Below are 25,204 nucleotides of genomic sequence, written 5' to 3'. Positions count from 1 at the left end.
CACCCTGCAAAGATAATCAGAGTAGTGAGCAGAGGCAGTATTTTAAATTCTTTAAAAACATGGTTCTTTTTGAAGGAAATTAAAATTCGATGCCACTCTTTAAAGGTATTTAAAATTCCAAATGAATTCTTAATAATATGACTAAAACAAATTAGTGTCAAGTGTAAATGTCTTTTTAAAACTGTGTCCTCTAGGAGCTGCAGTTCCTTCCTTCGTTCCTCTTTTCCTTTACCCTAGAGATTTCTAACCTAGAATTTAATAGTCAGGAACATCCCACATGTGCTTTGTAGTCTTGTATCCATTTTCTGCCTGTGCTGAAGCTCACTTTGAACTGTCTCCACATCCTGTTTTTTCTTATTCTATGTTCTTCATTTATCCAACAATGACTCAGTGATCATCAGGTCGTCCTGTGGGGTGGGGCCCTGAGCTGGGTGCTAGGGATGGAGACACAATTGGCATTCATGTCTTTTGCAGTTTAGCCAGAGGGCATACCTTAAACCAGTGCTTACAAATGTGATGAGCGTTTCAAAGCCCAGGATGTTATGGGAACAAATAACAGGGAAACCTAACTTAATCTGGGAGGCTAGAGAGGGTCTCCCGAAAGAAGTAACAACCAAACTAAGACCTGAAGGATGAGTGGGAATTATCCAGGCACAGAGAGGGAAGTGGGAGGGGAAGGGAGAGAAAGAGTATAAATGAGTACTGGTATTCCTAAGTGTGCCAGGACCAGTTCCCAGATCACTGCATTGAGAGGGTACATGGAGGGGAAGAGAGAGTTTTGGATCTAGGAGAGAGTCCTGTGGAACTCCAAAATGTTTCGCCCTGCCCCAATACCTCTTTTCCCACAGCTCATCCCTCCTCCCCATTAAGCAGTCGTCATGGCACGCCCCGCCGGCCTCAGCCACCTAGCTTCTGAAGGGAACTCACTGAACAGGAATCCTCGACATTTCTAGAATGATGTTGAATGTTCGAAATCACGACACTACCGTCAGAGAAAAGGGGCAAGGTCTCCTTCGTTTTTTTTTCCTCAGAAGCTTTCACCTTGATTTTTATTTTACATTTTTAAAGTGTCCTTCCCCTCAAAGCAACACTATTTCAACTTTATTCAAGATTTTTCTTTTTGTAAGCATAACCTTGTCATAGAATCCAGTTTGTTCTTTCTGTTTATCTTGGTTTTATTTCTCCTTTAAACTAACAAACAATGTAACCCCTTATTCTTTCATGCTTTACACATGCCCTAAGCCACTATCAGATCCAAACTCAAGAACAGACTTTTGTAATAAACACTTATTTGGAGCCTGGAATCTATTTTTCCGTAGAATTAATTTTAGCCACGTTGGCTATCTCCTAGACAAGTGACCATATTCTACTATTTGGTTTCCTATACTGGAGCTTAAGTGTATATGTTGTAATGACAAATACAACAATAGGATATTCTATTGTAAGCATCTGTTCTTTAGTTATACTCTAATTGTGGAAGAGTCTGGGACCAATACTGAGCTTCAGCACACTGTCTTCCTTTTTGGTGGCAATAAGGTAACAATTCATGGCTGGGAACCTTTCAGAATCTCGGGGAGGTGAGAGATGGTGTTTATAGTTTGGAAAAAACCCTCCAGCTGGATATCCTCTTCCCCTGAAAATCACTGAGCTACAGCATTGTTTTCTTAGAAAAGCAGGTTCTAACTTCCAGTGGGAACCAGAGTGCTAGGAAGCCATTTCCCCAGACCTCAGCCACTCAGCACATAGAGGGATCGAAGGACTCAACCCCTGCTCCAGGGGCTGTGACAAGTATAAGTCCCTCCTGCTGTGGCAGGAAGGACTTTCCTAACTCAGTGTCTTTTAATCCACAGACACCCAGAAGTCAGGGGTTCCTATCTTGGGGCCTGCCTATGACTACTTGGGTATGTGTTTAAAAGTGATCTGAGGGCTTCCCTGGTGGCCCAGTGGTTAAGAATCCACCTCCCAATGTAGGGGAGATGGGCTTGATCCCTGGTTGGGGAACTAAGATCCCACATGCCATGGGGCAACTAAGCCTGCGTGCTGCAACTACTGAGCCCACGTGCCACAACTACTGAGCCCGCACACCACAACTAGAGAAAAGCCTGCATGCCGCAACTAGAGAAGCCCGCGTGCTGCAACTAGAGAAGCCCACGTGCCACAAGATCCTGCATGCTGCAACAGAGGTCCTGCATGCCACAACTAAGACCCGATGAAGCCAAATAAATAAATAAGATCAAAAATTTATGACCAGTCACCAAATTAATAGCAGTTGCCAAAATAGCAAATAGACAGTTTTTATGGCTTTTCCCAGAGATTCACACATAAGCATTTGAGAGACACCTATACAAACATTTTCAACAAGTTTTGGCTTTTTAACTCAAAGACATTTATTTATTCAAATATTGACTTAAAATTTGAATTCTGGTGTATAATAAGTACTGCAGTAGGCTTCCTGTTGAAGGAGTTAATTATATTTATTGCCAGATGTGTAAAAGATCTCTGTCCTTAATAATAAATTCCCTTGTGGAAAAAAATAATTAGCAAAATAGCATACTGTTTCCCCAACCTTCAAGTCAAAATGAAAATGTTGATATTTTTAATCAAAAAGATGTTAAATTCCCACAGACCCTAAGGGCTAGCACTTAAAAACTTTGGTACCTCCAGTGTATACACTGTGTATGTATTTATTTTCTGCCACAAATCTTCTCTTAGGCAGGTTGGATAGTTTCTCAGAGCAACACTTTGCACAAAGAACTTTTGGAATGCATGATGGCTGGCATGTGTAGTTAAGCTCTGAATAACCACACACTTTATCCTAGAAAGATTTTAAATTTCAGCATGGGGTGAGTTTGTTTGTTTGTTTTTTTAAATTTAAGACAACTTTGCTGACTTAGATATAATGGTGCATTTGAGAAAAAGGAATGGTAGTTTTTAAGAGAGACTGTATAGACATTGATGCTTTTGTGTAACCCTGTGGGATGGTGAACTTGATGTAGTCAGCTCATGCCAGTGCTCTGTGAGGGGCAGATGAGTCAGCGCCCTGCGCTAAGGGTTGACTTCGGGTCTTGAGAGCGTGGTGGGGTCACATTTGCTAAGAAAGGAAAACTGGTAGACATTCAGTCATCTGTTCATTCAGCTGACATTTTTCTTTTGAGCATCTGCTTCATACCAGGCATTGAAGATGAAGAAGATACTCAGAAAAATGGGTTCTAGTCTCTCCTCAGGACTCAAGGAATTTTCGGTCTCAAGGGGAAGACAGGGAAGTAAACAGAGGCCTACAGTTTATTATGGAGTGGCACCTTACCCAGCCTGGGGTGGGGGGCGGGGGAGGAGGGAGGACTCCGTGGAAAGCTTCCTGAAGGAGGGGGATTCAGAGCAGAATCTTAAAGGACAAATAGGAGTTAGGTCAAGAAATGGATGGGAAGGATATTTCAGCAAGAGATAAGTGTCATGTGCAGAGGCCCAACAGACACACAACTGAACAGTGAGAAGAACGCCTGCTGCAAGGCAGACACTATGCTCAGTGAGGGGCTTACCCACATTCTTTCACTTAATCCTCACAATGTATTTTAAGCTCGGCATCCCCATTTTACAGGTATGAAAACTGACAGAGAGGTTAAGTAACTTGCCCCTGGCCACACAAATAGTAAGAGATACCACAGGGATCTGTGGAACCCAGGTCCATGTTAATTTAGAAGCAGACTTCTTACAAATACTGTTCATCATATTCCACTTTCAGTAATTTTTTTTTTTTTTTTTTTTTTTTTTTTGCGGTACGCGGGCCTCTCACTGTTGTGGCCTCTCCCGTTGCGGAGCACAGGCTCCAGATGCGCAGGCTCAGCGGCCATGGCTCACGGGCGCAGCCGCTCTGCGGCATGTGGGATCTTCCCGGACCGGGGCACGAACCCGTGTCCCCTGCATCGGCAGGCAGACTCTCAACCACTGCGCCACCAGGGAAGCCCTCAGTAACTTTTTATGAGCAGGCACTCCTAAATAAATATTAATTCAATCATGCATCAGTTCTCTACACTGTGCTAATATATTGTGCATGTATTATAAAACACACACAGAAATAGAAAATTTCAGTTAAAGTTAATGATAGACATTTTTAAAAATTGTCTTGCTAGTTATAGTGGCTGAATACTATCATTAGGTAATATCTCAAGGTCTGGTATACATTTAGGGCATTATTGATAAAGAAAACAGACATAAATCCACATTTCAATCTTGATAATTTTAACTGTTAGGAGGCCGACATTCTGATCTAATTACATTAGGCTTGTTCGTAAGCTCAGAGTGTAGCTAAGGAGGAGCTTGTACTCAGTAAAAGAATGATCTTCAATCCTTGAGTTTTTTGCAGTGATCCTTTAGCCACTTGTCCATTTGTGAAAGTAAGTTTAGTTTAAACTGGATAACATATTTCATAAATCCACTTAACCAAGTAAATGGAAACTGTCGTATGTTGCCAAAAGCAACAAGGAAACGAGGGGCCCTATTGCCCCTTCCTCTGTCAAATCCCACTCTTCCCTCAGAATATTCCACATACAGATTATGACATGGGACAGGGTGACAGGCAGGATCGAACAGAGAGGAGCAAAGGAGGAGCAGATGGTAGGACCGTAGTCTTGACTGGGCGCCCCCTATCTGGTGTATTCTTAGGTTTCCATACTTGTGTTATAAGAATCACAACACTCTTCACCATGATGTGAAATCCAGTGGGAAGTTGGTCCTTTGAAGGGGTTTAGTTGACTGGAAAGAGTGATGTTTTCCGGTAAGACAATGAAATAACAATGTCACTGCTTCAGGTGCAGCCTCACGGGGATCTTGTATATGTATGGCCAAAACTATAAAGGTACTTGTGTAAACAGAAAGACAAAAACATTCTGTCCTGGCATTCTCAGGACAGGACCAGTTGAATGGTACAAAGTACTTCATGCCATCAGGTAGTGAAATATGGGTCTGTAATCCATTCAGGCAGTAACTATTTGTTGATGTGATAATGTGTTCCAGGCATATGCTAGAGGCAGGGGCTGCAGCTGTCAGCAAGACAGGATCTGTGTCTTCGTAGAACATGCAGTCTAGATGCAATACAGATATTAAGAAACATCATAACATAATAGAATTAAGTACTCTTGTGGTATGGGCTTCAGAGGGAAGCAGAGAGACATAGTCTAGTCTGAGAAAGTCAGGGAAGGCTCTCTTGAGAAAGATGTTTAAACTGACCTCACTGAAGGATGAGGGTGCTGGAGAAGGGGAGGGAAGGGGGCATGTCAATCAGAAAAGATGGCCTTACAGTGGGGATTCTAGTGCAAGAAGGCCGATGTGAGCAGGGGCAGAGACTGGGGAGGACAGGGTTGCAGTGGAAGCTGGGTGCCTGGGAGCAGGGCCTGGGGCTTGTTGAAGAGTTTGAGTTGTATCCCAAGAGCAGTGGGAAGCAGTGAATGTTTTTAAACCTCTGAGAAGTAGGATCAGATTTTCAGTTGTAAAAAGATCATTTTGGCCACATGTATGGAATAGAATGGAGAGGAGAAGGCAGAGTAAGGGGACAGAGGACGTAACCTGAGGGGTGAGTTCTTTCCATTAGATGACAGAATGAACATCAGCAGCTGGTGCAGGGCTGTGCTTGGTGAAACGAAACTTTGGCAATAAAGGGAAGACAGACTTCCCACTCTTAATAATTTAAAATTAAGTAACGAGTTTTTTGAAAAGCGGTTTCAGTAACTAGTAGATATTCAAGTTCCACATGGCACGTGTGGTTTTCTTGGTTCCTGGGTTGCAGCTCTGAGCGGTGTCGTGTACGGGTTTGTGCTCTTTGCTGGCCGGTCAGCGTCCTTCCTCCGCTTGCTGTTCCTCTTTCACATCTTCCTGGTTTGTCTGCTGTCTGCTGTTGAAGCAAAGGGTCAGCTGAGGGACGGGCAGGGAGGGGCAGGGAGGCCAAAAGAGGGTGCTTTCCCTCAAAGACTGGTGCATATTTTGTTTTAACAGGTCAAATCTCAAAGTCAGTATTCAATCCTTGCATGGGATGGGCATGGCTTTTCCCTTCCTGTCAATTCTGGACTCAAACGTGATTTTATTTCTTGTTTCCAAAGCAAAAACACCGTACATTGATCTTTACTCACTACAGGTAATGCACACGAGAGAGGGGTACAGTCCCGAAGAGACACGTCATTGATGAAGCCCGCGTGCCGAGTGGATCTCTTCGACGACCCCTGCTACATCAATACGCAGACTCTTCAAAGCACGCTGGGCTCTGCCGGAAATCAAAGTCCAGCTCACCCACTGGGGACCCCATGGTACCGTGAAAGTAAGTGGCTTCTCATTGCCTGTATCAGTTTCCTGTGCTGCTGTAACAAGTTACCACAAACTGGGTGTCTTAAAACAAGAGAAATGCATTCTCTCACAGTTATGGAGGCCAGAAGTCCTAAATCAAGAGGGCAGCAGGGTTGACTCCTTTTGGAGGCTCTGGAGGAGTACTGGTTTCATGTTGCTCTCCTAGCTTCTGGTGGCTGCCAGCAATTCTTGGTGTTCCTTAGCTTGTAGACATGTCACTCCAATCTCTGCCCTCGTCTTCACATGGCCTTACCCCTGTGTCTCAAATCTCCCTCTTCTTTCTCTTATAGGACAACAGCTTTCTCTTATAGGTAGGCCCAAAATCCAGGAAGATCTCATCTCGTGATCCTTAACTTAATTACATGTGCAAAGACCCTTTTTCCAAATTAGGTCACATATGCAGGTACCAGGAATCAGGACTTGAGCATATCTTTTGGGGGCCACTGTTCAACTCACTATACTGTCTCTCATTTTAAAGAATGCTATTTCCTTGGCCTCATTTTTCAGAGAGTTAAAAGTATTCTTTCTTACCTCAATCCCTCACCACAGTTAATAAAAGTTAGAACTTTGTCGCGATGTTACGGATTTCAAGGTTTTGGAACTTTGAGTGTGAATAATCTTTTCAAACACTTTAAATTGACTCCAACTTTTGCTTTCTGCTGTGTGCTTTTGCTGAAGGAAGGGCTGTCAAAGCCAGGAGATAATTTTGAAATTGTTTGTTTGCATGGGGAACAGTGGCCACTGTTCCAACTCTGTTTAGTGATGGTGTTAATTTTATTCATTTCAAAACCCCTTAGTAAGTCATCTATATAGCACTAAAATAAGGTGACTTCTTTCTTCAACTAGGTACTGTGAGTAAAATACAGTAATCACGACAAACATCATTTTCCTGCCAGATTGCTTCCAGGGGTAAGTCCATAAACAGGAACATAAATAAATAAAAGTAAAACAAGCCAAAAGCCTACAATCAACTAAAAAATAAATTAAAAAATGCTTTTCATAAAGTACTGAAGCTTGTTGGGTTCAGAGATTGGTGTCAAATTTGGCTCACTCCAAAGATAGAGAATCAGTCGCTGAGAAAGTCCTTTCACTAGCCCAGGAGGTCACTGTAGACTGCCTAGGGTGACTTTCCAGCTAGTGTGGCTGCAGTGACAGTAAAGTTTGGAAGGAGATTTTGCTGAGGCTGAGCTTCAATTGACCACCTTAACTCTGTAGACTGAGGCAAAGGTTTTCATTACCAGCCAGGTGGCAAGTAGGCCATCTTCTTGCAAGCTTTCCAAGATCACTCTTGGCGACCAAACAACCCAGTTGGGTTCTCCAGAAGCAGACTTGGAGTTGGAGCTGGGCATGCAGGGTCTTTATTGGGATCAGTACCAGGAAGGGAGGGGAAGAAAGCAGGCTTGGGCAGAGGGAGAGGTGGAGCAACCATGCAGGCCTGACAAAGCCTCAGCCAACCCTACAGAGAGCATGTGGGGGCCCGTCAGAGTTGCCCCACATTGGGCCCAAGGGCAGGGCCTTTTAGCCCCACTTATCTCAGTCTTTGGATGTGGGCCATGAAGGAGGGCAAGCCATTGGGCAAGCAGCTCTCTGCAGCTGAGGCAGACCCTGAAGGTGTGGTCAGCTGGAGACCAGCCCCAGTAAAGCACCTGGGGTGCTTGGTCCTTCCTTGAAGTGGGATCTGGGTAGTGCATCTCCATGTCCACCACAGAGAGCATCTTGTGCCATGGTTGATGGGATATGCAATGAATTCAGATTTCTGCAGTGAATTTAACTGTTTAATGTAGAGTAACCTGTGTGGATAAGGTAATATATGTTAGAGGGACAGTGTTTTGAAAAAAAGTTTCTGGACCCCAGGGGTTTTTTTTTGTTTGTTTGTTTTTTAGGATAAATAATTGTATTTATTCGGGCTTCCCTGGTGGTGCAGTGGTTGAGAGTCCACCTGCCAATGCAGGGGACACGGGTTCGTGCCCTGATCCGGGAAGATCGCACATGCCATGGAGCAGCTGGGCCCGTGAGCCATGGCCGCTGAGCCTGCGTGTCCAGAGCCTGTGCTCTGCAATGGGAGAGGCCACAACAGTGAGAGGCCCGTGTACAGCAAAAAAAAAAAAAATTGTATTTATTCAAATATAGTTTTATTTTTATTGAGGTATAGTTGATTTACAGTGTTGTGTTGGTTTCAGGTGTACAGCAAAGTGAATCAGTTATACATATACATATATCCACTCTTTTTAGATTCTTTTACCATATAGGCCATTGCAGAGAATTGAGTAGAGTTCCCTGTGCTGTACAGTAGGTCCTTATTAGTTACCTATTTTATATATAGTAGTGTGTATATGTCAGTCCCAGTCTCCCAATTTAGTCCCTTCCACCCCGCCTGCCTTGGACCTCAGGTTTTGGAAATAACTTTATAAGAGCATACACTCAATAGCTTCCATTTCATGGACTTTTCAAAGCAACAATTTTTTTTTTTTTAAGATGTTGGGTGTAGGAGTTTATTAATTTATTTTTTATTTATTTTTGCTGTGTTGGGTCTTCGTTTCTGTGCGAGGGCTTTCTCTAGTTGGGGCAAGCGGGGTCCACTCTTCATCACGGTGCGCGGGCCTCTCACCGTCACGGCCTCTCTTGTTGTGGAGCACAGGTTCCAGACGCGCAGGCTCAGTAGTTGTGGCTCACGGGCCTAGTCACTCTGTGGCATGTGGGATCCTCCCAGACCAGGGCTCGAACCTGTGTCCCCTGCATTAGCAGGCAGAGTCTCAACCACTGCGCCACCAGGGAAGCCCCAAAGCAACAATATTTTATTAGAAAATACATTTAGTGGGTGGCCCAAATTATGTAATCTGGGATATTCCTTGATTTACAACTCCAGTTCCTTTATAAGCAAATCTTCAATGTTAAAAATCGTTATGGAACTTCCCTGGTGGCGCAGTGGTTGAGAATCTGCCTGCCAATGCAGGGGACATGGGTTTGTGCCCTGGTCTGGGAAGATCCCACGTGCTGCGGAGCAACTAAGCTCATGCACCACAACTGTTGAGCCTGCGAGCCACAACTACTGAAGCCGTGCTCCTAGAGCCCATGCTCCACAGCAAGAGAAGCCACCGCACTGAGAAGGCTGTGCACCGCAACGAAGAGTGGCCCCCGGTCACTGCAACTAGAGAAAGCCCACATGCAGCAATGAAGACCCAATGCAGCCAAAAATAAATAAATTAAATAAATAAATTTTAAAAAATTGTTATAACTCAAGCAAAGAAACTTTGCCTCTTGTCATAGACAATTCAATAATATGAAAGGCAAATTTAATCCATAATAACATTCCTGTCATTAGCTGAAAGTAAATAAGGCTTGTTCTGTCTAAAACTATAATGTCAAAATGCGTTTTCATTGATTCTAGCCTCTTTCTTTTTTCATCCTTTTTCCCTCTCCCTGCCTTGGTGGCAATATGTTTAATAATTTAGGCCTCTGGTTCTCTCTCACTCTTTATTTCCATTTGGGATTTAATGTACCATAGCCCTCCTGGACTTCTTGCTACCCCTTTGAGGTTAATTTCAGTGTATCACTGCTCCCTCCAAAAAAAATTAACTCCAACTCCAAAGGTATAAATAATGTTGATTTAAGAAAATCTAGTAAGATGGAGTAGGGATAACTTTATATATAACGTTCTGCAGAATGTCTTAAATACACCTCTTAACGTTTCCCCCCTAATGTTTCCTCCTGTTTCTTTCCTTCCTCCTGCAAAAATCCTCTTTATCTTCTTTAAGCATACTTAGCCTCCCTTACCCAGATTAGTTACTAATTAGTTCAGTAAAACAAAACAAAAACAAATCCAGAGACATGAACCTAATATATCTCAAGTATGCCTTCAGGGCTCCTCACTTCATCCTGTCACACTGCGAACATAGGAAAAGCTCTAACACAATCTTTAGTCTGATCAAACATGGCAGAAGGAAACCATTAGTACTGAAACTAATTTTTGTATTGATTTATTATTAGTTTCAGTCTTAGCTTCCATAACAAAGAACCCCCCCTAAATCCCATAGTGTAAAAAGGACTGAAGTTTATTTATTTTAGCTAATAGCCCAAAGATGGATGGTATAGGACTGGTGGGACAGCTTTGCCATTGTGACACTTGGCTTCCATCTCTGGTCTAAGAGCTTCAATGTGGTCTGAGGTCTTCTATCTTTAGTCTAAAAGCTTGAGCTCTCACCATCCCATCTGTATTCAGCCAGTGGGAAGTAAGAAAGGCACGTGGAGTGCACACATGTTTCTTGAAAGGACATGACCCAGAAGTGGCAGACATCATTTGTTCTTACCTGCCATTGGCAGAACTTAGACATGGGGCCGTACCTAGCTTCACGTTACTCTAGCTGGGTGGCCATGTGCCCAGCTAAAAATAATTAGGAATTCCATAATGTAATGAAAGGGAGAATAGATATTGGCACACAATTAACTGTCCCTGCCCCTGCATACCTTTCTGCCACTCAAATATGCATGAGCTTTTCTTTTCACTTAGAACATATGCCTTCTCCCAAAGGGAGACCTTGCAAATACCCCGAACAGTTACAGCATCCAGCCTAAAGTCTGTGACATCTGGGTGATATGAAGTCCTCTCAATCAAGATTGGATGGGAATCCTTACTATTTGCCAAGTTGTCTGCCCTCTTCCACACCCAAAATTAGTGGTGGAAGAGGAATAAGATAGCCTCAATAAAAACCCACATTCACAAAAGGGAAGCAGGCAAAACACACAGTGGTCATTGGTCCATAGTGATTACCAAATCCTGCCAGGCAGTAATTGTGAAGACTCCCTGAGCCGGAAGTGGAGAAAGTGATTTGCTTGGCCTGTCGTTCAGTGTTATGGGAGGAATCTCCTCGTCCATTGTTATCTGGGTTGTTCCTGCTGTTATCCTTCGTGTGTCCATCTAAAGTAGATGTTGGAGAAAGTGCCTTTCTTGGGGCTTCACCACTTGTACAGCTTATTTCCTGTTGATGTGGGTTTGAGAGATTGGAGTTTGCTTTAGAGGCCAAAAAGCCATAGACAAGAAGGGATTGTCATTTCTCTGGCAATGTATCTTCCTTAAAAACTTAGTAGGATTTCACTCTGTCCATTTAGAGTCAGTTCTACATGAAATTTCCCATAATATTCCTTCACTGTCCTTTTATTGCATGAAGAATGCTTTCTCTCTTCCTCTTATTTGTAGTTTCTGTGTTGTTTTTTCCTTGATCACTGATCTTTGAGATTTATTAATTTAACTGTTGTTTCCAAAGGACCCAGGTTTTGTTTTAATTTTTTTCTATTTTTTTGTTTTCTGTTTCATTGACTTCCATTTTTGTTTTGTTTTGTTTTGCGGTACGCGGGCCTCTCACTGTTGTGGCCTCTCCCGTTGCGGAGCACAGGCTCCAGACGTGCAGGCTCAGCGGCCATGGCTCACGGGCCAAGCCGCTCCGCGGCACGTGGGATCTTCCCGGACAGGGGCACGAACCCGTGTCCCCTGCATCGGCAGGCGGACTCTCAACCACTGCGCCACCAGGGAAGCCCGTGACTTCCATTTTTTATCTTTATTATGTCTTCCTTCTACTCTCTTTGGATTAAATTTCTTCCTCTTTATCTAGCTTGTACTACATTTTCTTCTATTGCCTTTATAGTTTTATTTCCAAATAAAATATTTATTTCACTTGAACTTTATGTTTTCTATGAGGTAGGGGGTCTAACTTAATTTTATCTATGAAAGTGATCTAATTTTCCAAACAACATGGACTAAATAATGTTCTCTTTCTCTAGTGCCACTCTCCATTTTACTAGATTCCTTCGACATGTGTGAATCTGTTTCTGGGCCTTTATTCTGCTTTCTATATTGGCCCACTTGCTTGTTGTATACCAGTATATTAATTACTATATATGAATTACTGTGGCTTTTTAATATATCTTAATAGACATGTAATTTTTCCTTTGTATTACAGATTAATTTTTTTTCTTAGTACCACCTCGATCTTTCACTTAGGCTTAACATTTTATGTTAACATCTTATTTTACCAACTTTTTAGACCCTTTATAGAGGTGAATGTATTTTTCCCCTCAGTAACACGATAAATTTCTATTTTATAGTTTTCACACACCCAGTAATCCATACTGATAAATAATATACAGTTGATTCTCATAATTTGTGGGTTCCATATTTGAGAATTTGCTTACTTGCTAAGATTTATTTGTAATCCCAGAATCAGTACTCGTGGCACGTTTGTGGTCATTTGTGGATATGTGCAAAGCAACAAAAATTTTGTGTCACCCAATGTGCACATTCCCAGCTGACGTCAAACAAGGCGACACTCTGCTTTCTTGTTTCAGCTCATACTGTAAACAAGTGAACTTTTGTGGTCTACTTAGTGCCACATTTCCCACATTTTTGTGCTACCTCTTGATGACCTTGCTGTTTAAAATGACCCCCAAGTGTAGTGCTGAAGTGCTGTCTAGTGTTCCTAAGTGCAAGAAGGCTGTGATGTGCCTTACAGAGAAAATATGTGTCTTAGATAAGCTGAGTTCAGGCATGAATTACAGTGCTGTTGGCCATGAGTTTAGTGTTATTAAATCAACAATATATATTAAATAAGGTGTCTAAACCCAAACACACATAAAACAAGTTTATGTAGTGATTGATTGATTGATGAAAATATTGTGACCTGAAGCTTGGTAGAACCTAACCCTGCATTTGTCCTAGGGGCAGTGGTTCTGTTTTCACTAAATCAGTGTTCTGGCAATTTTATAAAATATAACTACTTGCATAAAGAGACTGCTTATGGTCCTCCAGAATCAGAGATGGAGTCTTATAACACGTGGGGAGAAAAGGGTAGGCTTTTCTTCCCACAACAGAAAACTGAGGATTATCCCCCAACCCTGACACTTTTCTCACAAAAGTATATCCCTCTTCTGATTTTCCCTTTAGTTAGGTGGCTATCTTGACTCTTGTATACACTTTTAATTCTATAAACAGTGTTTTTAATTAAAAAGTAATACAAATACTCATAGAAGAAATCAAAATAATAAATAATGCTATTTTAAAATATGTACCTTCCCAAGGCTTAACACCATATACAGTTCCCTAAGATATTAGGAGTTCCTTCTGACTACTTCCAAAATGTTAATGCATGGTTAAGTATTTAGCTATCTACTTAAGTACCTCTGTCTGTCTACAGATAGATCTAATGATCAATCTATCTATCTAATCATTCTTCTTTAAAACGAAATGGAGTATCCCCTTCTGTACTTGTTCTTTTTCACTCCTCTATTTTAGAGATTTGTCCAAAGTAGCACATAATATTTTGTAGTTTTCTTTTTTTCCAGTTTTATTGAGATAAAATTTGACATATAGCATTGTATTGGTTTAAGGTATGCAACATACTGATTTGATATATATACATATATATTGCAAAACGATTACCACGCTAAGTTTAGTTAACATCCATCACCTCACATAGTTAGTTTTTTTTTCTTTGTGATGAGAACTTTTAAGATCTACCCTCAGCAACTTTCAAATATGCAATGCAGAATTGTTAACTATAGTTGCCATGTTGTACATTACATCCCCAGAACTTATTTATCTTATAACTAGAAGATTGCACCTTTTTAGCATTTCCCCCATCCCTCACTCTCTGTCTCTGGCAATCACCCATCTGTTTTCTGTTTCTATGAGTTCTGTTTTTTTGGATTCCACATATAAGTGAGATCATACAGTGTCTTTCTCTGTCTGACTTACTTTATTTAGCATAATTCCTTCAAGCTCTATCCTTGTTGCAGTTGGCAGGACTTCCTTCTTTTTTATGGCTTAATCATATTCCACTGTGTATTTATATCATCTATTCATCTGCCAGTAGATACTTAGGTTGTTTCCATGTCTTGGCTGTCAGAAATGATGCTTCAGTGCACATGGGGGTGTGGATATCTTTTCGAGATAGTGATTTCATTCCCTTCAGATATATACCCAGAAGTGGAATTGCTAGATCATATGGCAGTTTTTTAAAAGAATGTTTGAAGAACCTTCATTCTGTTTTCCATATGGCTGCACCAATTTACATTCTCACCAATAGTGCACAAGCGTTCTCTTTTCTCACCAACATTTAACCTCTTGTCTTTTTGATGATAGCCATTCCAACAGGTGTGAGGTGATATTTCATGTGGTTTGATTTACATTTTCTTGATGACTAGTGATATTGAGCATCTTTTCATATACCTGTTGGCCATTTGTATGTCTTCTTTGAAAAGATGTCTATTCAGTTCCTCTGCCCATTTTTTAATTGGATTTTTTTTTTTTTTTTTGCTATTGAGTTGTATGTGTTCTTTATATATTTTGGATATTAACCCCTTATCAGATAAATGATTTGCAAATATTTTTTCCCATTCTGTAGGTTGCCTTTTCCTTTTGTTGATGGTTTCCTTGGCTGTGCAAACTTTTGGTTTGATGTAGTCCCAACTTGCTTGTTTTTGCTTTCTTTGCCTTTGCTTTTGGTGTCAAATCCAAAAAAACATCGCCAAGACTGATGTCAAGGAGCTTACCCCTTGTTCTCTTCTAGGAGTGTTAGGATTTCAGGTCTTATGTTCAAGTCTTTAGTCCATTTTGAGTTGATTTTTGTGTATGGTGCAAGATAGGCATCCAGTTTCATTCTTTTACATGTGGCTGTCCAGTTTTCCCAGCACCATTTATTGAAGAGACTATCCTGTCCCCATTGTCTGTTCTTGGCTCCTTTGTTGTAAATTAATTGACCCTATATGTATGGATTTATTTCTTGGTTCTCTGTTTTGTTCTGTTGATCTATGTGTCTGTTTTTATGCCAATACCATACTGCTTTGATTACTATAGCTTTGTAATATAGTTTGAAATCAGGACACACCATGCCTTCAGCTTTATCCATCTTTCTCAGGATTGCTTTGGCTAGTTGAGATTTTTTTGTGGTTCCATACAAGTTTTAGGATTGTTTATTCTTTTTCTGTGAAAAATGCCATTGAAAAATTTTTTTTTTTTTTTTGTGGTATGCGGGCCTCTCACTGTTGTGGCCTCTCCCGTTGTGAAGCACAGGCTCCGGACACGCAGGCTCAGCGGCCATGGCTCACGGGCCCAGCCACTCCGTGGCATGTGGGATCTTCCCGGACCGGGGCACGAACCCGTGTCCCCTGCATCGGCAGGTGGACTCTCAACCACTGCGCCACCAGGGAAGCCCCCATTGAAATTTTGATAGGGATTGTATTGAATCTATAGATTGCTTTGGGTAGTATGGACATTTAAAAAATGTTAATTATTCTAATCCATGAACACAAAATTTCTTTCCATTTGTTTGTACCTTCTTCAGTTTCTTTCATCAATGTCTTATAGTTTTCAGTGTATAGATCTTTCACTTCCTTGGTTAAGTTTATTCTTAAGTATCTTTTTCTTTTTGAAGTTATCATAAATGGGATTGTTTTCCTAATTTCTCTGATAGTTTATTAGTGTATAGAAATGCAAGTAATTTTTGTGTATTAATTTTGTATCCTGCAACTTTACTGACTTTGTTTATTCTAACAGTTTCTCTTTTTTTGGTGGAGTTTTAAGGTTTTCTATATATAATGTCACCTGCAAATAGGACAGTTTTACTTCTTCCTTTCTGATATAGATGTCTTTTATTTATTTTTCTTGCCTAATTGCTCTGGCTAGGACTTCCAATACTATGTTGAATAAAAGTGGTGAGAATGGGCATCCTTGTCTTGTTCCTGATCTTTTATACCTGGAATAAATGCCACTTGATGCTTTTAATGTATTGTTGAATTTGGTTTGTTAATATTTTGTTGAGGATTCTTGCATCTATGTTCACATGTGATACTGGCCTGTAATTTTCTGTTCTTGTGGGATCCTTGTTTGGTTTTGGTAGTAGTGTAACACTGGGCTTGTAAAATGTGTTTGGAAATGTTCCCTCCTATTTTTTGGATGGGATTGAGAAGAATTGATATTAATTACTCTTTAAATGTTTGGTAGAATTCCCTAATGAAGCCATCTGGTTGTGGACCTTTTTTTTTGTTGGTAGGTTTTTGATTAGTTGTTCAATCTTCTTACTAGTAATTCTTCTGTTCAGATTTTCTATTTCTTCATGATTGTCTTAGTGGGTTGTATGTTTTTAGGGATCTAAATCTATCCATTTTTTCTAAGTTATCCAATTTGTTGGCATAAAATTGTTCAGAGTAGTCTCTTATGATCCTTTGTATTTGTGTGGTATCATTTGTAATGTCTCCTTTTTCTTTTCTGATTTTATTTATTTGAGTCCTCTCTCTTTGGTCTTGGTCAGTCTAGCTAAAGGTTCGCTTATTTTGTTTATCGTTTAAAAAACCAGCTTAGTTTCTTTTCTATTGTATTTTTACTCTCTATTTCATTTATTCCTGTTCTGATCTTTGTATTTTTCTTTCCTTCTATTAAATTTGGGCTTAGTTTGTTTTTCATTTTATAGTTCCTTGAGGTGTAAAGTTAGGTTGTTTATTTGCAATCTTTCATTTTTCTTATGGATGGAGGCGTTAATTGCTAAAAACTTGACTCTTAGAACTGTCTTTGCTGCATCCCATAAGTTTTGGTACATAGTTTTCATTTGTCTCAAAATATTTTAATTTTCAATTAAATTACTTGCCTCAAGTTATATTCTGACTTCTCCTTTGATTTCTTCTTTGATCCGTTGGTTGTTCAGTGGCATGTTTTTTAATCTCCATGTATTTGTGAATTTTCCAATTTTCTTCTTGTAATTGATTTCTAGTTTCATATCACTTTGGTTGGAAAAGATGCTTGATATGATTTCCATATCCTTAAATTTATTAAGACTTGTTTTGTGGCCTAACATGTGATCTGTCCTGGGGAGTGTCCCATGTGTGCTTGAGAAGAATGTGTATTCTTTTGCTTGGAATGTTCTGTAAATGTCTGTTAAGTCAATCTGATCTAATGTGTAATTTAAGTCCAGTGTTCCTTATGATTTTCTGTGTGAATGATCTATCTATTTTTGAAAGTGGGGTATTAAAGTCCCATACTCTAATTGTATTGCTGTTGATTTCTCCCTTCAGGTCTGTTAATATTTGCTTTATATATTTAGGTGCTCCTATGTTGGTTGCATATTTTTTTTTATTTTCAATTGTTTTATAGTATTCTATTGTATGAGTGAATCATAATTTGTATAACCAATCCTTTATTGATGGACATCTAATTTTTCCCTGTCCTTTGCTAGTATAATGATCAATACTGTCAAAAAAATCCATTTACATGTGCTTTAAAAAAAATTGAATGCATCAATATGCTGTCTTCACAGTTCACATTGGTTTCTTTAGATGTCTTGTTCTTTCTTTCTCATTGGAATTACTTGCAATTGTTTAATCCAGATTTTAGATGTTAGATTTTTTTCTCTTCCTTAAACCGTATTCCCCCATTTCAAAAGTTTTACTCACCAGATACATATGGGTGTGGATATTCATATATATCTTGTTTTCCTGAATTTCTGGTTGTGACACTGTGTCTTTAGTTGCTAATGGGAACTCCAAGATGACATGATTATTTTCTTCCATGATTCCTGTCACTTTTTTCTTTTTTGATCTCAGTTCAATCCAGAGTGATTTAAGCAACCTTCCTTGTTGCTTCCTTAACTGTCAGTACTTCTGAGAAAATATAATTATATCAAGTTAATAATTCATTAAATAGTATATGGAAATTATATATAATTAACTGTATTTAAATTATGATTATATTTTTCAAAGTCAACTTTATGTATGAAAAGGAGTCCATACTAGACAATGCACCACAATGTTAAAGAGTGGTTGTATTTGGTGATAGGATGAAAAGTGATTAATTTTCTTTGTTTTTCTGTGTTTACCAGATTTTTTTTAAAAAATGTGTAACTTTTAAACTTAAAGCAAAAGTTTAAAAAATATGTTAGATATTCTGCTTTTAGAAAAATTATATTTTCAGCAAATGTTTGGATGATTGAAAATCTCCCAGCTTTTAGAAAAGTTATATTTTCAGCAAATGTTTGGATGATTGAAATTGTGCTAATTTGGGAAACTATGTTAGGAAAATAATGTCCATATCCTCAGGCTGGCCCATGATCTATTGCCTCTTTTCAAGATGATATAATGTCTGTTTTTCTTTTGTTTTGTTCTTGTCCAAGAGTGCTCCACAATCTCAGAATAAACCAAAAACCATCATGCACTAAGATGTGTGCACCTACATACACATACATGCATCTCCCTCACACTCACACACTTTCTCTCTCACGTACACAAACACACACACAACTACTCATCAGAAGTTCTCTATTATGCCTGAAAGCAGGCAGCACTAAGGCCAACTACAAATATTATTCATCAAATCTGGACACATTTCTTCAGGCTTTTTCTGGTAACCATAGGTAGAACCTGATTGTAGAGGAGAATATGTTTAGCCACTAGATACAGACTGAAGATATTTTGAAAAAGTTATATTCATGAATGCTGCATCGAAATTGTGATATGCAGAGAGAAGTTCTTAAATAGTGCCCAAACTATAACATATTAATAGGAGACTGGATTATGTCTACAGGGCACTTGTTTTGTGTAAGTTATAAAACTTAAAGTCAAGAGGATTTCTCATTTGTGAGACCCCTGTGTAAGGACATGTAAACATTCCTTTGCATTTATAAAGAGAAAGCTGGTTTCTATGCAAAAGATCCTTTGAATTTAAAAAGACAAAGTCTGATTTCTATGGTTATTTTCCTAGTAAATTTGCCATATTAAACATACAACTTTTGGGAATTCCTTGCTGGTCCAGTGGTTAGGACTCCATGCTTCCACTGCAGGGGGCACAGGTTCAGTCCCTCACTGGGGAACTAAGATCATGCATGCTGTGCAGCACAGCCAAAAAAAATACATAAATAAGCAAACATCCAACTTTTATCTGGATTCAGACCTGAGAATTTTGTGTTATTCCTTCTAGAGATGCTGTATATCATCCTGATAGCTTTGCTGTCTATTTAGGGACCTTTGTGGGTTATACAGAAGTAGAGTGGCTAGACCAGTTTTGAAAATTAAAAGATTTTCTCATCCAAGCCAAATTTTAGAGTGTGGTGATTAAGAACCTGGGCTCTGATGATAGATCTCATTTCAAATTGCAGATCTACAACGTATTAGCAGTGTGACTTTGGGTAAGTCATTTAACCTTTTAAAAGATCCATTTCCTTCCCATTTAATTTTGAGAGCCAAACAGGATAATACATGTAAAGCATTGAGCAGTGCCTATCGTACTCAATAAATGTGAGCTACATAATAATTGTTATTACTGTGAGTACCAATAATACTATAAAGGGCTACCTGGATGTACCTTCTCATCCCCAGTGCTCTCAACTCTGGATAACATTCTGTAGAGCCATGGGAACTTGCCTCAGGCCATGCCTCCCTGATGATTACCTTCTTCTACTTGATCAATTCTGCTTTGTCCAGGCAGGGGAATTACACAAACAGCAAAGTGGTCATTTACTAGGAATGCTGTAAGCTTCAGCACGGCTTTAAAGTTGACGGACAGAAGCATCTCTGAAGCACATTAGTAATTTGGTTTAAAAGAAAAAGCTCAATATTAAAAAGTGGGCATAGCCCAAAGTTACTGTAGGCATTTTCAAAGCATTTGAGAATGATTTAGAAGTTATCTATAGTCCAGGTACAGCACAAACCTCTTTCTCTTTAACATACAGCCCATGGGACATAAAGAGACTCTCTCTGCACTTATGAAAGCAGTTCTTATGGGTCAGTTCCATTTCTCATTTGAAAGGAAAACTGCACCTGGGCAAGGCTTTCCTGGTAACAGAAGCCAAAGGCAATGTTTGGATCTACCATTAAATTAGAGACTGTTGGAAATTCTAGAAACAAAAACCCCATTTGTTCCAGAAATAGCACTATTTAAAGAGTGCCTGGCACACAGTAGGTCCTCAAATTATATCTGGTGAGTGAATGAATGAATGAATGAAAGGATGGATGAGGAGGTAACTTGGTGGTGTCTCTCTTTGTATTTTGACTTCAGAGGCACCAGAAACTGTTCAGCCAGGTGCCACGGCCCAGCCTGCCAGCTCACATTCTTTGCCACACATTAAGCAGCAGCTGCGGAATGAAGACTGCTACCACGGCAAGCTGAGCAGGAAAGCAGCAGAGAGCCTCTTGGTAAAGGATGGGGACTTTTTGGTTCGAGAGAGTGCAACATCTCCTGGCCAGTATGTGCTGAGTGGGCTACAGGGAGGCCAGGCAAAACATCTTCTCCTGGTGGATCCCGAAGGCAAGGTATTATTGACCCCCATTAGAGTTTCACAGGATCTTGTGATTCAGGTTGCTCTGAGTGATAGGTCTAAAGCCTGATACTGAAGAGTGTTTAAGGTTAAGGGTTTACTTTTTCTTGAACCCTCCAGCTAGAGCAGGAAGTGGTAAATAGAGGCTAGTGGAGGGGTTTGAGTGGGAGCCACCCTAGAGGATCACTTAGAGGACAGCCTCTTTCTGCCCTTCTCAGTGCAGTTCAGTGAGTTAAATGAATACCTCCTACATGGAAGTATGGGAATTCATAGTTAACTATTGATCGGTATCACATACAGAGTCCGTGCTCTCAGGGTGCTTCTAATTTCATAAGACGATGCTTAAATAATTATGGATGAATAACATAAGAATGGTTCAACCAAAGCATTATGGTGTTTCTCAGGATAGAAGGGGGTGCTCCGATTGAGGCAAACTGAAAAGGCTTCTTGCAGGGTCTGACATGTAAGAGGAACCTTGAAAGAGGGCAAAAGTTTTAAAGGGAGACATTTGGAGCATAAGGAAGGAATCACAGGAGCAAACAGAGCGGTAGAATGGTATTAAATAAAAGAGGTATGGCTAGAGCGGAGGATACCTGTAGACAGAAATGATCCTGGACAAAAAACAATTATCAAAATAGTAATAGTAAGTTCTTCTCTATAAATAATTACTATAAATGTAAGTGGATTAAACTTCCCAAACAAAAGATGCAGAATAACTGGATGGAGAGCTAAATGGACAGGATCCAACTATATGTATGCTATTTATAGGAGGCTCACTTTAGATTTAAGGACACACATAGGCTGAAAGTGAAAGGATGGAAAAAGATATTGCATGCAAATAATAACCAAAAGAGAGCAGAGGTGGTCATACTTTTATGAGGCAAAATATTTGTAGGAATATATATGATAGAATGTATCAAAAAGTAACATGGCAAAAAGGTTGCTTGCAAATTTGGATTGGGTGACAGTGTTTACCATTTTCCTAACTGGGAATGACAGTTGCTTTAAAAAGGTAATGGGGGGGGACCTTAAAGATGGCAGAGGAGTAAGACTTGGACATCACCTTCCTTCCCACAAATACATCAGAAATACATCTACATGTGGAACAGCTCCTACAGAACACCTCCTGAATGCTGGCAGAAGACCTCAGACTTCCCAAAAGCAAGAAACTCCCCATGTACCTGGGTAGGGCAAAAGAAAAAATAAAAATCAGAGACAAAAGAATAGGGACGGGACCTGTACCTCTGGGAGGGAGCTGTGAAGGAGGAAAAGTTTCCACACACTAGGAAGCCCCTTCACTGGAGGAGACGGGGGGTGGATCGGGGGGGAAGCTTCGGAGCCATGGAGGAGAGCGTACCAACAGTGGTGTAGAGGGAAAAGCGGAGAGATTCCTGCACAGAGGATCCGTGCTGACCAGCACTCACCAGCCTGAGAGGATTGTCTGCTCACCTGCCAGGGTGGGTGGGGGCTGGGAGCTGAGGCTCGGGCTTCGGAAGTCAGATCCCAGAGAGAGGACTGGGGTTGGCTGAGTGAACACAACCTGAAGGGGGCTAGTGCGCCACAGCTAGCCAGGAGGGAGTCCACGAAAAAGTCTGGAACGCCTAAGAGGCAAGAGACCATTGTTTCAGGGTGCACAAGGAGAGGGGATTCAGAGCACCGCCTAAACGAGCTCTGGAGACAGGCAGGAGACACGGCTATCAGCATGGACACCAGAGACGGCCATGAAATGCTAAGGCTGCTGTTGCAGCCACCAAGAAGCCTGTGTGCAAGCACAGGTCACTGTCCATACCTCCCCTCCTGGGAGCCTCTGCAGCCCACCACTACCAGGGTCCCATGATCCACAGACAACTTCCCCGGGAGAACACGTGGTGCACCTCAGGTTGTTGCAACATCACGCTGGCCTCTGCCTCCACAGGATCGCCCGCATTCTGTACCCCTCCCTCCACCTGGCCTGACTGAGCCAGAGGCCCCTAATTAGCCACTCCTTTAACTGCCTCCTGTCTGGGTGAAGAGCAGAAACCAGAGGGCGACCTACATGAAGATGCGAGGCGAAATCCACAGCTGAACCCAGGAGCTGTGCGAACAAAGAAAAGAAAGGGAAATCTCTCCCAGCAGCCTCAGGAGCAGCAGATTAAATCTCCACAATCAGCTTCATGTACCCTGCATCTGTGGAATACCTGAATAGACAACGAACCATCCCAAAATTGAGGTGGTGGACTTTGGGAGCAACTGTAGACTTGGGGTTTGCTTTCTGCACTGAATTTGTTTCTGGTTTTATGTTTATCTTAGTTTAGTATTTAGAGCTTATTATCATTGGTAGATTTGTTTATTGATTTGGTGGCTCTCTTCCTTTCTTTTTAATATAGATATATGTGTATATATATATATGTATATATATATATATTTTTTTCCTTATTCTCTTTTTGTGAGTGTGAATGTTTATTCTTCTTTGTGTGATTTTGTCCGTATAGGTTTGCTTTTACCATTTCTCCTAGGGTTCTGTCTGTCCATTTTTTTTTTTTTAGTATAGTTTTTAACACTTGTTATCATTGGTGGATTTGTTTGTTAGTTTGGTTGCTCTCTTCTTTCTTTTTTTTAAATTTATTTTTATTTTTTTAATTACTTTTTAGTTTTTTTATTTTAATAAAATTTATTTTTTATTTTAAAATTTTTATTTATTTATTTATTTTCTTTCTTTCTTTTTTCTCTCTTTTCTTCTGAGCCTTGTGGCTGACAGGGTCTTGGTGCTCTGGCCAGGTATCAGGCCTGAGCCTCTGAGGTGGGGGAGCCAAGTTCAGGACATTGGTCCACCAGAGACCTCCTGGCCCCACGTAATATCAATTGGTGGAGCTCTCCCACAGCTCTCCGTCTCAAAGCTAAGACCCAGCTCCACTGAACGACCAGCAAGCTCCGGTGCTGGACACCACATGCCAAACAACTAGCAAGACAGGAACACAACTCCACCCATTAGCAGAGAGACTGCCTAAAATCATACTACGTTCTCAGACACCCCAAAACACACCACCGGACGTGGTCCTGCCCACCAGAAAGACAAGATCCAGCCTCATCCACCAGAACACAGGCAGCAGTCTTGTCCACCAGGAAGCCTACACAACCCACTGAACCAGCTTTACCCACTGGGGGCAGACACCAAAAATGGGAACTATGAACCTGCAGCCTGTGAAAAGGAGACTGCAAACACAGTAAGTTAAGCAAAATGAGAAGACAGGGAAACACACAACAGATGAAGGAGCAGGGTAAAAACCACCAGACCTAACAAATGAAGAGGAAATAGGCAGTCTACCTGTAAAAGAATTCAGAGTAATGATAGTAAAAGTAAAGATGATCCAAAATCTTGGAAATAGAATTGAGAAACTATAAGAGTGGTTAAATAAGGACTTAGAAGAACTAAAGAGCAAACAAACAATGATGAACAACACAATAAATGAAATTAACGATTCTCTAGGAGGAATCAATAGCAGAATAACTGAGGCAGATGAATGGATAAATGACCTGGAAGATAAAATAATGCAAACAACTACCGCAGAGCAGAATAAAGAAAAAAGAATGAAACGAATTGAGTACAGTCTCAGAGACCTCTGGGACAACATTAACTGCACCAATATTCGAATTATAGGGGTCCCAGAAGAAAAGAAAGGGACTAAGAAAATATTTGAAGAGATTACAGTTGAAAACTTCCCTAATATGGGAAAGGAAATAGTCAATCAAGTCCAGGAAGCACAGAGAGTCCCATACAGGATAAATCCAAGGAGAAACATGCCAAGACACATATTAATCAAACTATCAAAAATTAAATACAAAGAAAAAATATTGAAAGAAAGGGAAAAGCAACAAATAACATACAAGGGAATCCCCATAATGTTAACAGCTGATCTTTCAGCAGACATTCTGCAAACCAGAAGGGAGTGGCAGGACATATTTAAAGTGATGAAAGGGAAAAACCTACAACCAAGATGACTCTACCCAGCAAGGATCTCATTCAGATTCAATGGAGAAATTAAAACCTTTACAGACAAGTGAAAGCTAAGATAGTTCAGCACCACCAAACCAGCTTTACAACAAATGCTAAAGGAACTTCTCTAGGCAGGAGACACAAGAGAAGGAAAAGACCTACAATAACAAACCCAAAACAATGAAGAAAATGATAATAGGAACATACATATTGATAATTACCTTAAATGTAAATGGATTAAATGCTCCAACCAAAAGACATAGACTGGCTGAATGGATAAAAAAACAATATTTGCTGTCTACAAGAGACCCACTTCAGACCTAGGGACACATACAGATTGAAAGTGAGGGGATAGAAAAAGATATTCCATGCAAATGTAAATCATAAGAAAGCTGGAGTAGCATTTCTCCTATCAAACAAAATAGACTTTAAAATAAAGACTATTACAAGAGACAAAGAAGGACACTACATAATGATCAAGGGATCAATCCAAGATGAAGATACAACAATTGTAAATACTTATGCACCCAACATAGGAGCACCTCAATACATAAGGCAAATGCTAACAGCCATAAAAGGGGAAATCGACAGTAACATAGTCATAGTAGGGGAT

The 25,204-nt window shown here is 40.4% G+C and overlaps 1 protein-coding gene across 5 annotated transcripts in view; it reads left to right on the top strand.

Annotated features, from left to right (window-relative positions):
- SHC4 (SHC adaptor protein 4) overlaps positions 1–25,204 on the top strand; it is a 132,171-nt gene that overhangs the window by 100,400 nt on the left and 6,567 nt on the right. For 2 of the 5 annotated variants that reach the window (XM_073800935.1, XM_073800937.1), the window contains 3 exons: positions 6,125–6,304; positions 19,461–19,490; positions 20,360–20,613. In XM_073800935.1, coding sequence (XP_073657036.1) covers positions 6,125–6,304; positions 19,461–19,490; positions 20,360–20,613 — 464 coding nt within the window. Of the gene's footprint in view, positions 1–6,124; positions 6,305–7,176; positions 7,272–19,460; positions 19,491–20,359; positions 20,614–25,204 lie in introns of those variants that run through there. The other 3 variants (XM_073800936.1, XM_019929175.3, XM_073800938.1) reach the window with 2 other exon arrangements.

This window comes from Tursiops truncatus, chromosome 2 (genome assembly GCF_011762595.2).
Source record: "Tursiops truncatus isolate mTurTru1 chromosome 2, mTurTru1.mat.Y, whole genome shotgun sequence".
NCBI lineage: Eukaryota > Metazoa > Chordata > Mammalia > Artiodactyla > Delphinidae > Tursiops > Tursiops truncatus.
This window is presented reverse-complemented; position numbering and strand designations above follow the sequence as displayed.